This window comes from Mesoplodon densirostris, chromosome 4 (assembly GCF_025265405.1).
Source record: "Mesoplodon densirostris isolate mMesDen1 chromosome 4, mMesDen1 primary haplotype, whole genome shotgun sequence".
NCBI classification, from domain to species: domain Eukaryota; kingdom Metazoa; phylum Chordata; class Mammalia; order Artiodactyla; family Ziphiidae; genus Mesoplodon; species Mesoplodon densirostris.
In genome coordinates, this window is record NC_082664.1 from 125,451,903 (window position 1) to 125,465,583 (window position 13,681).

The 13,681-nt window shown below is 50.2% G+C and overlaps 1 protein-coding gene across 2 annotated transcripts in view; it reads left to right on the forward strand.

The window, feature by feature from the left end:
* ITGA11 (integrin subunit alpha 11) overlaps positions 1-13,681 on the forward strand; it is a 126,988-nt gene that overhangs the window by 91,789 nt on the left and 21,518 nt on the right. For both annotated transcript variants that reach the window (XM_060097100.1, XM_060097101.1), the window contains exons 12-17: positions 1,552-1,700; positions 4,819-4,959; positions 5,188-5,391; positions 6,265-6,395; positions 10,969-11,135; positions 12,516-12,658. In XM_060097100.1, coding sequence (XP_059953083.1) covers positions 1,552-1,700; positions 4,819-4,959; positions 5,188-5,391; positions 6,265-6,395; positions 10,969-11,135; positions 12,516-12,658 — 935 coding nt within the window. The remainder of the gene's footprint in view (positions 1-1,551; positions 1,701-4,818; positions 4,960-5,187; positions 5,392-6,264; positions 6,396-10,968; positions 11,136-12,515; positions 12,659-13,681) is intronic.

Here is a 13,681-nt window from a genome sequence, read left to right on the forward strand (position 1 = left end):
CGGGAAGCTTATGGACTTCTGGCCAGGGGTCCTCCTGTCAGGCCCTCAGGGAGGCTGCCCAGCTTTCGGGGGGGCCCCGCCTGCTGGTCAGGGAGCCACATGGGAACTGAAACCACTGCCAGCAGACGGCTGGGAAGCAGGAAGCTCTCTCTCAGCGCAGCTTGGAGCTTTGAGAGTCAGCCCACGCCTGCCCCCAGGACACTCAGCCCCCAAGACCTTCCCACCACCACTGTCCCTCCTTCTGAGGAAGCCCAAAGGCCCAGGGCCAAATGAGAACATTTTCAGTAGTGCCACTGAGCGCTCAACTCAGAAGAAACCTTTGCTCCGCACCACAAGCCTAACCCCGCCCTACCCTCAATACACGGTCACATTAGCCACCCGCCATGGGATATCTTGGTCTCACCTACCTTTCAAGCTCCACTTCCCAGAATACATTTCCAAGAGTCAAACACGGTGTGTCTGGAACCAGAGTAGCCCACCCTACTGCACCCACCTTCCCGGCCACTGCATCGGCCCCTCTGTGCATCCCACAGCCAGACTGGAAGCAACCGGTGACCCGAGAGACAGTTACCTACAAACGTACAGGCACACGCACGTGCATGGGCACAAGCTTGCGCACACACACACACACACGCAGGCATGCACACATGGCAGAAGGAGACATGCATTCCCCAGAAACCGCCCAGGAACTGCCAACAAGGCCTGACGCCCATCTAAAAACTGGGATCCATGATCCAGTTGCCTGGCAGAAAGTGGGACTCTCGGCTTTGCACACCTTCCGGGGCCCCACTTTCAGGAGAATTGCCTGAAGATGCTGCACAGTCACTCCCCAGAGCTGGACGCTCGACTGGAAAGTCACAGTGATCAAGCGCAGATCCTAAGAACACGGATTGGTGGCCTTTCCCAAAGAGCCTCTGGGTTTCCATCTCTTTCTTTTTTGAGTGCACTGAAAGAAGCCTAGTCACTCCCTCTTTTGAGTTTGCAAAGCTTTGGGGCTGCAGGAGTCCCTGAGACTCCACCTAAATGCCCCTAGCGGAGCAGTTCCTCGCCTCTGCACAGCCAACTCTTCAGTTTTTGGTGGACCACTTAGCAGGGGGTTCCGGTAATGAAGAGGACACTGGTTGATCCCCAGAGAGACTATTGGTGGGGGTCAAAAACAAAGCCTGCCCAATATAAAAGAAACGTGGCTAGGGTTTGCCTTTCTCTTTCCTCCCTGTTCCATCATGCACTCAACCTGTGAGGCAGGTGAAGCATGTGATGTGCATGTTCCAGGTCAGCAGTGCCTATTAGTGGCCCCACCTGGCTTCCTTGATGCCTTCAAGCAGGGGGTGGGCGCAGTGAGTTCTCCCCAACCTTCAACGGCCCTGCCTCTTCCAGGCCTCCTCAGCTGCGCCTGGGAACTACTGCCCTGTGGTATCACATCTGCTCGGCCTGGTCTGAATGCTCTCCGTTCAGCGACCAGTCCTGTGGCACAGCTGAGCCACACACAGGGCCCTGGTGAGGTCTGCCAGGCCACAGGGCCAGAGACCAGCCTGTTTTCTCCCGTGGCAGGGTACACAGTCACATCGGTCGTGTCCTCCAGGCAGGGGCGGGTGTATGTGGCTGGAGCCCCCCGGTTCAACCACACAGGCAAAGTCATCCTGTTCACTATGCACAACAACCGGAGTCTCACCATCCACCAGGCCCTGCAGGGCGAGCAGGTAATGCAGGGGAGGCTGGGGGCAGGGCAGACGGGTGGGACAGAGGGGAAGGTGGGGCTGGAGGGGACTGCAGCTCAGCTCTTCCCTCTCAGGACTGTCCCCAGACCCACAAACTTCCTTCCTGGTTGGGGGTATATGCCTCCTTCACACCCGCCTTAGAGCTGATGCTCCTTCCCCAGGAAGCCAGGCCTGGTCCCTGCCGCAGCAAGAGAACCCAGGAGAATTTGCTTGCCCGCCCTTCATGGAGCTCTTGTCTCTGGTGCCTTGGCCCAACCTCTGTCCCCAACTACCAGCCTCTTTCTGGTCGTGTCTAGAGTTCAGGGCCAGGGGCAGCATCCAGGCTATAGCCTCCCAGCTTGGGTTGCCAGGGCCTGTAGGCATCCTGAAGGGGCACTCGTGTTCCTCAAGCCACCTTGGTGCTACCAGAAGTGAGAGGAGTCATGCCTCCACCCATAGCACAGCCCCATGGGTTCACCAAGATGCCAACTTCTTTCCTTTTCCGGAATGGGCATAATGCAGAACTATACGGCTGCCAATGTCACCGCCCTGGATGTGGTGGGCAACCAGGCTGTGCTGCTACGAGTCTCGTGTTGGATGGTCATGAATGCAAGCTGGAAAGCTATGATAAGAGTCAATGATGGTGAAAAGATCAGAAAACAGGGTTCTGATCCAAGTCATTTCAACAGCCCAGGAAAACTGTGGTCCTGAGAAGCAATATAGCTTTTCCAAGGTTATAGGGTAGATTCACGGCTGGGTCAAGTTCAGAATCCAGGACTCTTGGTGGGGCTCTCTACATTATGCTACCTCCTGACCCCCAACAATCCCCAAACCAGGCCACGGCCCCTCCTGCCTGGCAGCATCCAGCATCCATAGTACCCTGGGCCTGAGCTGAGCCCTGTCCAGGCCCTTATTGTTATTCTTGGCTCACCCCCGGCCCTCCAGAGCCTGGGAACAGCCCTGTCTCCTGCGTTTTCTACTGCCCTTGGCCTGTCACCATGAGGACATGCTCTTCACCGGCTCAAACCTAAATCCCTGTAGCTACAGGGAGCCATCCTTCCACCACTCCTCTTCCCATCCCAGGGCACTGGCGGACCCGGGCACTGCTCTGGCCCCAGCTTCCACCCTGCCCGCCCACACTCTACCCAGGGCTGGCTCTGTCGGGAATCCTAGGCTAGACCTTGAGAGCTGAAGGGAATTCGCTGATGAATTTATGACATTTACACTGCCTGGTTCCACCTCCAACAGCCGAATGAGAAACCGCAGCGCTGAAGGCAGCTAAGTTAAGTGGATTCCAAATCACCATGACCCACATAGCTGAGGCCACATGTTTAGACAGGGTCTCCCTCCGCCTCCCTCTTTGCTCTCTGTCTGCCTCTTAATTACTTCACGTGGGCACATCTCTTCCCCCCCACCCCGTGTTTATGATTTCCTTTTTCCCTCTTCTGTATTTTTATCGTTCTCCTCGGTTAAAAGCTTTTAATGCTTGAGGATAAATTTCTTCTGAAAACACCCTAAGCCAGGGAGGGAGAATCATTGGCTTGAGTGTCAGATGGATCAGAGTTCCAACCCAGTTTGGCTGTGACCAGCCTTCTGACTTTGGGCAAGTGACTTGAACTCTCTGAGCTTCAGTTCCTTCCCTGTAAAATAAGGACGATAGTCTCTCGCAAGACAATGTGAGGCTCACACAAGCTCACCTGAGGCTGTAAAGCGTCTCACACAGGGCCTGTCCTTGGGAAGGGCTCCTCTTCTTTCCTGAGCGACCCCTTGCTCCTATAAACATTTACTGAGTACCTCCTGCGTGCCAGGCACAGCACCCACGCCTGGAGGGAACAGGACAGGCACAACTTGCACTGGGGGCAGGAGCACGGGGCTGGGGGAGCATGGAGGAGGGACCATTGCAGGGAGTGGAGTAGGGAAGGGCAGGGCTGCTTCTAACAGGCAGTGACCTGAAGGATGATAGACATTACTGGGAGAGAGGGGAGGGGAGAGGGTACAGGTCAGAGAAAAGTGTGTTCAGGGGGAAGCTGGGAACCAAGCTGGAGCCGGGGGGCCTTTCAGAGAAGAGAAATCACTTGGTATGTCGGGAGGGGATGTGGGAGCCAGAGGGTAGGGGACAGAGGCTGGTCTAGGAAGGTCACACTGAAGAGTTTGGACATTTTCCCCCAAAGCAAGGAAGCGGCATGGTCAGCTGCTGGAGGCCACTCTAGCTCCCCGCAGTGGTGGGCTGGAGGGACCATCCTGGAGGGGGTGGGGCTTTGGAAGGTGCCTCACATGGGGGAGAAGCATCGGAGGATGCGGGAAGTAGATGGATTCGGGACATGTTTGGCAAACACCAGGTGGACTTGCGGGGAGACTGCAGGTGGGAGAGGTGGAGGGTGGAGCCAGGGAGGACCCTTAGGTTTCTAACCGAGTGGTCAGATGGTGCCCTCACTGAAGGGGGGAACACGGCACCCATGGTGGGAGAGGAACACGGTAAGTGCTCAAATACTGAAAAGAAATCATAAGTCACCACCCAAGGTGCTAAGCCCAGAGTTATTTGGAATATAAAAAGTTGAAAATGAGCTAAATGTCCAGCAACAGAGGATTGATTAAACACATTTGGTGCACGTGTAATTTGGAATATTATAGAATCACCAGTGATCATGTTGTTGGAAAAAAAAACACGTCGGAGAAAATACTCATGATCCATTGTTTTATTTAAAAAATCAGAATGTATAAACTATACATTCCAGTCCGATCCCAGATTGTAAAAATAAAACCATACACACACACCCTAGAGAAAACAGTCCAGAGGAAAAATATACTGAAACATCCATGGTATAGTTGGTTGTTTGGACCGTGGGTGACTTTTATTTTCTTCTTCATATGTTGCTTTTTATTTTGCTCACTTTTTGCCATTATCATGTATCACTTGCAGAATAAATGGCGATCAATAAAATTAAATAATGGAAAGCCGAGTGGGGGCGGGATGGATAACAGAAGGAGAAAAGAGGGAGGGACGTTCTCATTTGTGCAGCAAAAATTCTGAATCAAAGGCTGTCCTCAGTTTCCATCCACTGGCGAGCAGAGGCTCTCAGTAGCCCAGCCCCACGCCCCTCTCCCCATCCCTGTGCCGCAGATAGGCTCTTACTACGGGAGTGAGATCACCTCAGTGGACGTCGATGGCGACGGTGTGACTGATGTCCTGCTGGTGGGCGCACCCATGTACTTCAGCGAGGGTGGAGAGCGGGGCAGGGTGTACATCTACAACCTGAGACAGGTACGGAACGTGGAGGCTGGCCAGCTTTCCAGGGGCACCTGATCCCTGCCTCGATCAGGTGTCCACACCTGTGGAGTGGGGGAGGATGGGAACCTCTTCTGTCATTGGGCTTATATAGCAGGAGAGAAATGAGGAAACGCAGAGGGGATGCTGCAGGCCAGAGCGGGTCACGACCCAGAGAGCCCTTGCCCAGTCCCCCTGAGCCTTTTCCTGCCACTGGTTTCGCAGAACCGGTTTGTTTACAATGGAACACTGAAGGATTCCCACAGTTACCAGAATGCCCGATTCGGCTCCTCCATCGCCTCGGTTCAGGACCTCAATCAAGATTCCTACAACGACGTGGTGGTGGGAGCCCCTCTGGAGGACAACCACAGAGGAGTCATCTATATCTTCCACGGCTTCCAGGGCAGCATCCTAAAGACACCGAAGCAGGTAACGCCCCCCTCCCCGGTAGATGGATGGAGCTAGAACTTGGAGTCCTGGTAGCTCACGTCCTGTCCTCACACAGGAAGAGAGAACTTGCCTCAAATCGAAATTTTGAAATGGGTGCATTTGTCTTCAAGCCCTTCCCATCACCCCTTTGGATACCCTCTCCCTACGTAACTTTATCTCCCCAGCAACAGCAACAAAATCCCAAGGACTCGAACCTCACTGGCCCTCATATGTATTCATGCAATTGACTACACGTGGAGAATGCCAGTTTGGGCTCCTCTTCTCTGGAAGTGCCTCAGGCTGGAAACAGTGCTCCTCCTAAAGTGACCCATCCCAAGTCCCCTCAGGTCATCACTTTTGCCTACCTATTTTATTAGTAAGATATACCACAGTTAGAGATAATGGTGGGTTACCTGCCAGGTAATGTGTATTTACACCCAGTGGGGAATTCTTTTTTTTTTTAATTGAAGTGTAGTTGATGTACAATATAAGTTACAACACAGTGGTTCACAATTTTTAAAGGTTATACCCCATGTATAGTTATTATAAAATATTGGCTACATTGCCTGTGTTGTACAATATATCCTCATAGCTTATTTATTGTATGCATAATAGTTTGTACCTCTTTATCCCCTACCCCTATCTTGCCCCTCCCCCTTCCCTCTTCAGTGGGGAACACTTTTATGACACACTATGTTAATCCAAAAGAATGACTTAACGGCAGGAATTTCAGGTGCCATAATGGACCAGGAGAGGAGGTAGCTTTGGGCAGGGGAAGCTTCCTGATGATTTCAAACAGGCTGTCTCCAGGGCTCCCAATTGTATCTACCCCTTAGGGTGCCCATGCCCAGCTCTTTCTTCCACTCCCTGCAGAGAATCGCTGCCTCAGAGCTGGCTCCAGGCCTCCAGTATTTTGGCTGCAGCATCCATGGGCAATTGGACCTCGACGAGGATGGGCTTGTGGACCTGGCTGTGGGCGCCCTTGGCAACGCTGTGATTTTGTGGTTGGTTCCCCATTTTTCTTGACTCTTGGGCTCTCCTGAGGGTCATGATGGATACAGGGTTTAAAAGATATGCTTTAGGATCTTTGTCTCTTGTCTTTAATCACTGTGAGTCAAATTCACCCTGTACTTATCCCATTGTGACTACAAATTTCCTTTTTATGGACTCACTGTAAGTTATTTTGAAGTCCAAATCCCTCTTCTCAGTGGACTGCTAAGATTTTAGAGCAATTTAGTGGCAAAAAGCCCCTCTTAGGATTTTTCCTAAAAGTTCTGGCTACTTGGTCATTTCTTCCACTTAGCTTCTAAAGCTACTTTAAAGGACAGACTGAGGATATTCTCATCAGCTGGGAGAATCTCCCTTCTACCCCAGTGTGAGAGAGGATTTCTTTCCTCCAAACCCCATCTGACCCCTGGTTTCCTTTTTCAAGGTCTCATTTCCGTACCATTCCATCAGATATTTGTCATACATTTGCACTTAGGGTCTCTACTTAGCAATGGTCTACAGCTTTAAAAAAGGGGGGGGCGGGGCACTTTCTAAAAGTCCATCTAAATATTTTACCATATGATGTGTCAGATACTTTTAGAACCAAAAAAAATTTTAATTTGAGCTAGTTTTTTATATGTTGATTCTTTTCATTATAAATACAATAACTTAAAGAAAATTTGTCAAATAAATCAGAGTTTCATCACCTTAACATTACCACTATTAACATTTTGGTATATTTCCCTACCAGCCTATTTCCACCTGCATATAATTTTATATAAACACAATCACATTTTTCATACAACTTAAGAAAGACATTAAACAGGTATCCTATGACTTCACAGGGAGAATCTTCATGTTCTTGTTCCTCAAGAATATTACGATCCAGTCGGGAAATGTCTTAGTCCAAGTTCCCAAGAAAACAGAGCTTGAGGTTAAAGCTTCTGCGCCTGCTCCCTGGAAGGGGCTTCAGCCCCAGGGACGGAAGTGAGGGTCAAGGGAAACTGAAGCAGGAAAGGAGGAGAGAGATACGAGGTAGTTAGTTACTGAACGAGCTGCAGCCTCACGCCTGGGGCAGTGCCCTGCTCCAGCATCTCCAGAGAGGAGGAAGGAATACAGCCTCTGCTTCCTGCAACAGTGCCTTAGGGGAGCAATGGGGAGCAGCGTATCTGCGGGCTCCTCATGTCCCCCTGTGCCATGGCCAAAGCATCAGCTGCCCCACGCCTCCAGGTGGTGTCCCCTGGCCCTCTAGGCAAGCAGGGTCTCTGCGGGTCCAGCACCGGCTCCACGGCCTCTCCTTGAAGGTCTGCTCTGCAGGTGGGGCTCTTAGGTCTTTGGTAGCAACAGCAGCTTGGGCTAAATGTATTCACTGCGTTGCAATTCAGGTGAACAAGACCCAGGGTAGGGGGTAGACATGGCCTCTGGGGTCTGTAGGGCGACACATAAACTAAGCCCTTTACAGGAAGCAAGGTGTATGCACACACACATCAAAAGAATCAGTCTCACAGAAAGGACTCCATCAAGCCCTAGCTTGTGAGGTCTAAACCTAAATGCTACCTGAGTAGTGCTGAAACTGTGGGCTGGAGCCCTCTGGGAAGACTTCATAGTCAAACTCCATGAATCTCAAACATGACTACCCTTAGGATCACCTGGGAGCTTTTAAAACTCTCATTGCCCAGGTTTTACCCGGACCACTGAAAGCAGAATTTCTAGGGCAGGGGCCCAGGCAGCAGTAATTTTTAAAGACTCTCAGATGTTTGTTTCCAAACAGAAGGCGTTCTCACTTACCTGCTTTGGTTCTCACAATTCCCCATCAGAGAGATCGTGGGACCTGCCCAGTGCAGCCAAGACTCAAACCCGTCCTTCTCACTCCACAGCACAGAGGAGGCGCCATCCCTCTTCCACTAAGAAGAGCAGAGTATTAGCACAGATAATCACGCTAAAAATCTGAAGCATCTAAAACACACTACACTTATTTCTTTTTACATAAATGCATAGTTTGGAGAGGCAATATTTCCCTTCCCTAACTCTGATTGACTTAGACAATAGAAGTGTAAATTTGCATTTCCTTGGCTGCCTGTATGGGGCAGTGTTGGGATGGATGGCTGGGGGCAGGTCTCTAGAACAATGAGTTATTCTCTACTTTGGCTGCACATTGGAATCACCTGGGGTGCTTTAACACCCATGCTCTCCAAAGTGTGGTCCAGAGACCAACAGCACCAGCATCACCTGAGAGCTTGCTAGAAATGTTGGATCTGCATTTTAACCAGAGCCCCAGGAAATGCGTAAATGTATTAAAATCTGAGAAGCACTGCTTTAAGACATGGTGATGCCTATTCTTGTTTGATCTGACCTGGAGAGCAACTTGGGCATCAGGATGTTTTTAATTTAATTTTTATTTTATATTGGAGTATAGTTGATTTACAATGTTGTACAGGTGTACAGCAAAGTGATTCCATTATATATATACATATATCTATTCTTTTTCAGATTCTCTTCCCATATAGGTTATTACAGAATATTGAGTAGAGTTCCCTGTGCTACACTGTAGGTCCTTGTTGATTATCTATTTTATATGTAGTAGTGTGTATATGTTAATCCCAAACCCCTCTAATTTATCCCTCCCCCCACCTTTCCCCTTTGGTAACCATAAATTTGTTTACAATGTCTGTGAGTCTGTTTCTGTTTTGTAAATAAATTCCTTTGTATCACTTTTTAAGATTCCACATATAAGTGATATCATATGATATTTGTCTTTCTCTGACTGACTTCACTTAGTATGATCATCTCCAGGTCCATCCATGTTGCTGCAAATGGCATTATTTCATTCTTTTTTATGGATGAGTAATATTCCATTGTATATATGTACCACATCTTCTTTATCCATTCATCAGTCAATGGACATTTAGGTTGCTTCCATAGCTTGGCTATTGTAAATAGTGCTGCAGTGAATATTGGGGTGCATGTATCTTTTCAAATCATTGTTTTCTCTGGATATATGCCCAGGAATGGGATTGCTGGATCATATGATAGTTCTATTTTTAGTTTTTTAAGGAACCTTCATACTGTTCTCCATAGCGACTGTACCAATTTACATTCCCACCAGTAGTGTAGGAGGGTTCCCTTTTCTCCATACCCTTTCCATCAGTTATTGTTTGCAGACTTTTTGATCATGGCCATTCTGACTGTTGTGAGGTGATACCTCATTGTAGTTTTGATTTGCATTTCTCTAATAATTAGCAATGTTGAACATCTTTTTGGCCATCCATATGTCTTCTTTGGAGAAATATCTGTTTAGGTCTTCTGCCCATTTTTTGATTGGGTTGTTTGTTTTTTTGATATTGAGCTACATGAGCTGTTTGTATATTTTGGAGATTAATCCCTTGTCGGTTGCTTCTTTTGCAAATATTTTCTCCCATTCTGTGGGTTGTCTTTTTGTTTTTGTTTTTTTTTTTTCTTTTTGCGGTATGTGGGCCTCTCACTGTTGTGGCCTCTCCCGTTGCGGAGCACAGGCTCCGGACGCGCAGGCCCAGCGGCCATGGCTCACGGGCCCAGCCGCTCCGCGGCATATGGGATCCTCCCAGACCGGGGCACGAACCCGTATCCCCTGCATCGGCAGGCGGACTCTTAACCACTTGCGCCACCAGGGAGGCCCCTGTCTTTTTGTTTTGTTTATGGTTTCCTTTGCTGTGCAAAAGCTTTTAAGTTTCATTAGGTCCCATTTGTTTATTTTTGTTTTTATTTTCATTACTTTAGGAGGTGGATCCAGAAAGATATTGCTGCAATTTATGTCAAAGAGTGTTCTGTCTATGTTTTCCTCTAAGAGTTTTATAGTGTCTGGTCTTACATTTAGGTCTTTAATCCATTTTGAATTTATTTTTGTGTATGGTGTTAGAGAATGTTCTGGTTTCATTCTTTTGCATGTACCTGTCCAGTTTTCCTAGCACCACTTATTGAAGAGACTGTCTTTTCTCCATTGTATATTCTTGCCTCCTTTGTCATAGATTAATTGACCATAGGTGTGTGAGCTTATTTCTGGGCTTTCTATCCTGTTCCACTGATCTATATTTCTGTTTTTGTGCCAGACCCATACTGTTTTGATTACTGTAGCTTTGTAGTATAATGTGACGTCAGGGAGCCTGATTCCTCCAGTTCTGTTTTTCTTTCTCAGGATTGCTTTGGCTTTTGGGGGTCTTTTGTTTTTCCATACAAATTTTAAAATGTTTTGTTCTAGTTCAGGCATCAGGATTTTTTAAAGCTCTCCAGATTACTCTGATGTACATGCAGGGTTGAAGTGATGAGAAGGCAAAAGGATGTCAGTATGGTCTGCAGCAAGCACAGCCCCTAGGAAAATGATGAAGGGCTGCCTCAAGGGGCTGTGAGGTTGCTTAGCCTGCCCTTCATCCACCTGTACACTTTTTTTGCCCAATCCTGTGACACCTGGACCCCCTCCCTGCATGCCCCACCACTGCCTCACTCCCAGTGGGGGTTTTACAGATCCCGTTCCATCTGGCTCTCCACCTTTCCCTGGGTCCCAGCAGAGCAGCCTTGTACCCCGCCCAACCCCTGCTTCTCTCCCTCCTCCTGCAGGTCCCGCCCTGTGGTTCAGATCAATGCCAGCCTCCACTTTGAGCCGTCCAAGATCAACATCTTTCACAGGGATTGCAAACGCAGTGGCAGAGAGGCCACCTGCCTGGCGGCCTTCCTCTGCTTCACAGCCGTCTTCCTGGCACCTCATTACCAAACTTCAACAGTCGGTAAATCAAGCCCCTCCCCACTTCCCCAGCTCCATTCTCTCCCCCATGGACTTTGCATTCGCTCTGTTTCTAAACCTGGGCTTTTGCTGAAATGGGTTTTAAGTGCCAGGTCACACCTAGAGCCACATTTGATGACTTCTAGATGCCCATTCAATGCTCTGATTCCAGGGGGCAGAGAGGCGATCTCATGCCGTGGTGAGGATGGCAGTGAGCAGTGGTGACCAACGTGGGAGTGGTTGGGGAAGAAGGAAATAGAGACAGTGTTTGGATCAGAACAGGGGACTGGAAGCAGTGGAACAGTCTGGGGTGTGGAAGCTGTGAAGTCAGATTCAGAGAAAGAGTCAGACGTGGGAGGGGGAGCTAGTAACCAGGGGGTCAGGCAGATGAAGACCCGAGTAGCAGTGGTCATTGCTCAGAGTAGGTGTGAGTCCACAGCAGGGCAGTTTCCTTCTGAGGGTCCATCACTCCCAGCCAAGGCTGGGATCAGACACCTGCTTATGACAGCCCTGGGCCCAGGCAGCCCCACCAAGTGGCAGCTACAGGTTCCAGCACCAGGTTAGACCTGTGCAGGAAATTGGGACCACAGAGAGCTTCTCAGCCAAGGAGCAGGACTGACCAGATGGTTAAAAAACGAGTGTCCCAGAAGGAAGATGAGAACAAAGGCAGGCCTGGGTGGTTGTGTTCTTCTTTCAACTTCTTTCTGTGATAGGAGAATGATGCCAAGAACCTGGTGCACCCAGAGTGCTGCTGGGGTACTGGAGAAGGGGCTGAGCCTTTCCAGCATTTAGCAAAAGATCAGCCTAGTTGAAGGGGAGGAGGCTCCAGGCCTTAAACCCCAGAACAGCCTTAGGTTTGAGGAGCTGGTGGGCAGGACCTGGCCAGCCCTCCCTAGTGTGATGGGAACTGCCACCTGCAGAGGCTCGGACCCAGACCTGACGGGATCCTAGAGCCGAGGGCGAGGCCCGGGAAGGTGATGGGAGAGGTGGAGAGGTGTGTTGACGCCAGGAGTGGCTCAAATAGAAGCATCACCCTGACCCCTCGTCCTGTCTCCCCTCCTCTTCCATTGCATTCACTCTCCCCTCCATCTCTTCCTCTTTCTTTATCCCTTACTGTCAACTCCATCTTCTTTTCTCCTCCTTCTGCCTCCCTCTTCTCTTTAGTTCCTTCCTTTATCCTTTCTCACTGTATCGCTCGCTCTCTGTGTGGGAGTTTCCTGCCTACACTGAGCCTTGCGAGGGGAGAGGAGCAGCACTTCCCCTGGCCAGCCTGGAGGGCTTCCTGGAGGAGGATGACTTTCCAAAGGCTATTTTTAAAGAAAGGCAAACAGTCTTCGATGGAAATGTGGCTCCACCTCCATGGCTTGCCCTCTCCTTCCTCTAGGCATCAGGTATAACGCCACCATGGATGAGAGGCGGTACACGCCGCGGGCCCACCTGGATGAGGGCGGGGACCGGTACACCAACAGAGCTGCCCTGCTCTCCTCCAGCCAGGAACACTGTGAGCGGATCAATTTCCATGTCCTGGTGAGCCAGATGCCCAGCAGCCCCACCCACAGAGCCCAAGCTTCTCCAGGAAGGGGACGGAGCTGGAGGAGGTGCTGCCGTGGGAGAGGCAGAGAGCTCAGCTGGTGCCAGGCTGCTTCTGAGCCCCCAGCAGACCTCAGGAGGCCAGGAAGGGGGCAGTGTCCTGGACCTTGGCCATCCCATACTCATGCCCCAGAGCAAAGGCCACTGGGACACACTACTTCCCACCTCACTTTACCCTCCTCTGAAATCTCTTCTTTGCCAGCTTTCAGATGCCCACCATTTCTTAAGCAGGGGGTGAAATTCAAGGAAGGAGGTGGGCTCAATGATGTCTAGCAGAGAGGACGGTGGTCAGCCAGCCAGGGCCATGGCTCAGAAGGAAGGGATAAGCAGGCATCAGCTAATAATGAAGACCAAGTAAGGGGGACCAGTGGCATGGACAGGCTTGGGGGGAGGAAGAGAGAGATGCCAGACTGGCAGAGGGGGAGAATCAGTGGGGGCCTGGTGCATCCACCCAGAAACTCCAGACACCCAGCCACAGCTCCAGCCTCGGAGACACAGGCAGGGGACACTCAGAGCCCGCCTGACCCCAATAGTCACTGGGCAAAGGTCAGAAAAACAAGAAGTCCTGGTGTCTGTTAATAGTGTTGCCCCTCTGATGTGTTTATGGGCTGGCTCTCAAAGTGTGGTCACCAGACCAGCAGCATCTTCATTACCCAGGAACTTTTTAGAATTGCACATTCTCAAGCTCCATTCCAGACCTAGTGAACCAGAAACTCTCGGGATGGGACTCAGTGTTTTAACCCCCGCCCCCTCCCAGGGTGGGATTCTGATGCAAGAAGTTTGAAAGTCATCGCCTTAACACAAGGAAGCCACTGGTGTCAAGATTTGCGTTCCATGGTGGGGGCGGGGAGGATTGGGAGATTTTTTAGGCAGCTCTAAGCATCCCCTGAATTGCCCCTATTTTGTTCAACTTTGTTCATTCATTGATTTATTGAGCCTTGTCACAGTGCTAGGACTGTG